This window comes from Carlito syrichta, unplaced genomic scaffold, assembly GCF_000164805.1.
Source record: "Carlito syrichta isolate Samal-C Ts95f unplaced genomic scaffold, Tarsius_syrichta-2.0.1 Scaffold303504, whole genome shotgun sequence".
Classification (NCBI taxonomy): Eukaryota; Metazoa; Chordata; class Mammalia; order Primates; family Tarsiidae; genus Carlito; species Carlito syrichta.
Window position 1 is genome coordinate 436,975 of NW_007247600.1, and position 1,201 is coordinate 438,175.

A 1,201-nucleotide genomic window follows, 5' to 3' on the forward strand; every position below is an offset into this window, starting at 1 on the left:
ACTCCAGTCTGGGCGACAGAGTGAGACTCCAACTCAAAAAAAAAAAACAAAAAAAAAAGAGCCCAAGAATACCTCAAGGCCACTAAAACTCAGAATAGCACCTGGGTTTTCTGACCCATGTAACCTCCATCTTCTCTCTGTAGCAGAAAAGAGGAACAAAGGAGTCCAATTTACAGCAAGTTCCTCAAAGCTCTGCCCCTTCCTAATGATTCTCTTCTTAGCCCTGCACTTACTGTTAGGGAAGTGGAATCGGATCTTTGCCCTAATAATTTTCAGAGAAAAGCGGGGTTCTAATGGCAAAGCAAAGCTTCCTGGCTAAGTATAAGTGACCCTTAAAAGCCTCCCTCCCTTCTCATAGAACTTAGGACGTTGGCGAGATGGTGGAGAGCTTACCTTCTGTGCAGCTGATATGACCGCTCTTTCCAGAAGATCCAAATTCCTATTCATTAGCACCAATGCTTCTTCACGAGACACTGGTGTCAGGGTGGCATCAGGCAGTATCACTGCATGCTCATAAACAGCTGCAAGAAACGTGTCCAGGGAGCTGGCTTTTAAGACACAGAACACCAAGATTGCCATATAAGCCAGCAACTGAGAAGCAACCATGCTGAAGTCCAAAGACTGCTGAAAAACAGAACACGTCTTGCTATTTATAGAGACAAAACACGTGGTTTCCAGAACTTAGTACCTTGGAAATCAATGGCAAAAGCTATTATTAAGAAAACCTTCTGACTTCTAAACAAAGGACCCTCCTTTATTATAGGGATTTGTGAGGATTAAATCAGAGAATACATGTATATTGGTTTGCTAGAGCTGCCTAATAAATTACCACACACTGAGCAATTTAAACAGCAAAGTCCATTACCTCAGCTCTGGAGGTTAAAAGTCTCACACCAAAGTGTCAACAGGGTTAGGTCCTCCTGGGGGCAGTGAGAGAAGAATGTGTTCCAGGCCTACCTTGACCTGTGGATGGAAGTCTTCTCCCTGAGTCTCTTCAGATGGTATTCTCCCTGTGTACTTGTGTGCCTGTGTCCAAATTTCTCCTTTGTATAAGAGCACCAGTCATTATATTTGGCCCCTGCCTTACTTCCAGTGTGATAACATCTTATCTAATTAGAACCTAAACAACCTCATGACCAAAAGGCAGTTTGACATCATCTTAACTAATTTAGAACCAAAACAACCTCATGACCAAAAGAGA

The 1,201-nt window shown here is 42.9% G+C and overlaps 1 protein-coding gene across 1 annotated transcript in view; it reads right to left on the minus strand.

Annotated features, from left to right (window-relative positions):
• VNN1 (vanin 1) overlaps nt 1-620 on the minus strand; it is a 20,952-nt gene extending 20,332 nt beyond the window's left edge. The window contains exon 1 of the mRNA XM_008058603.2: nt 394-620. Within this exon, the coding sequence (XP_008056794.1) occupies nt 394-606 (213 nt within the window). The 5' untranslated portion in view covers nt 607-620. The remainder of the gene's footprint in view (nt 1-393) is intronic.
• Between the last annotated feature and the right edge of the window lie 581 nt (nt 621-1,201).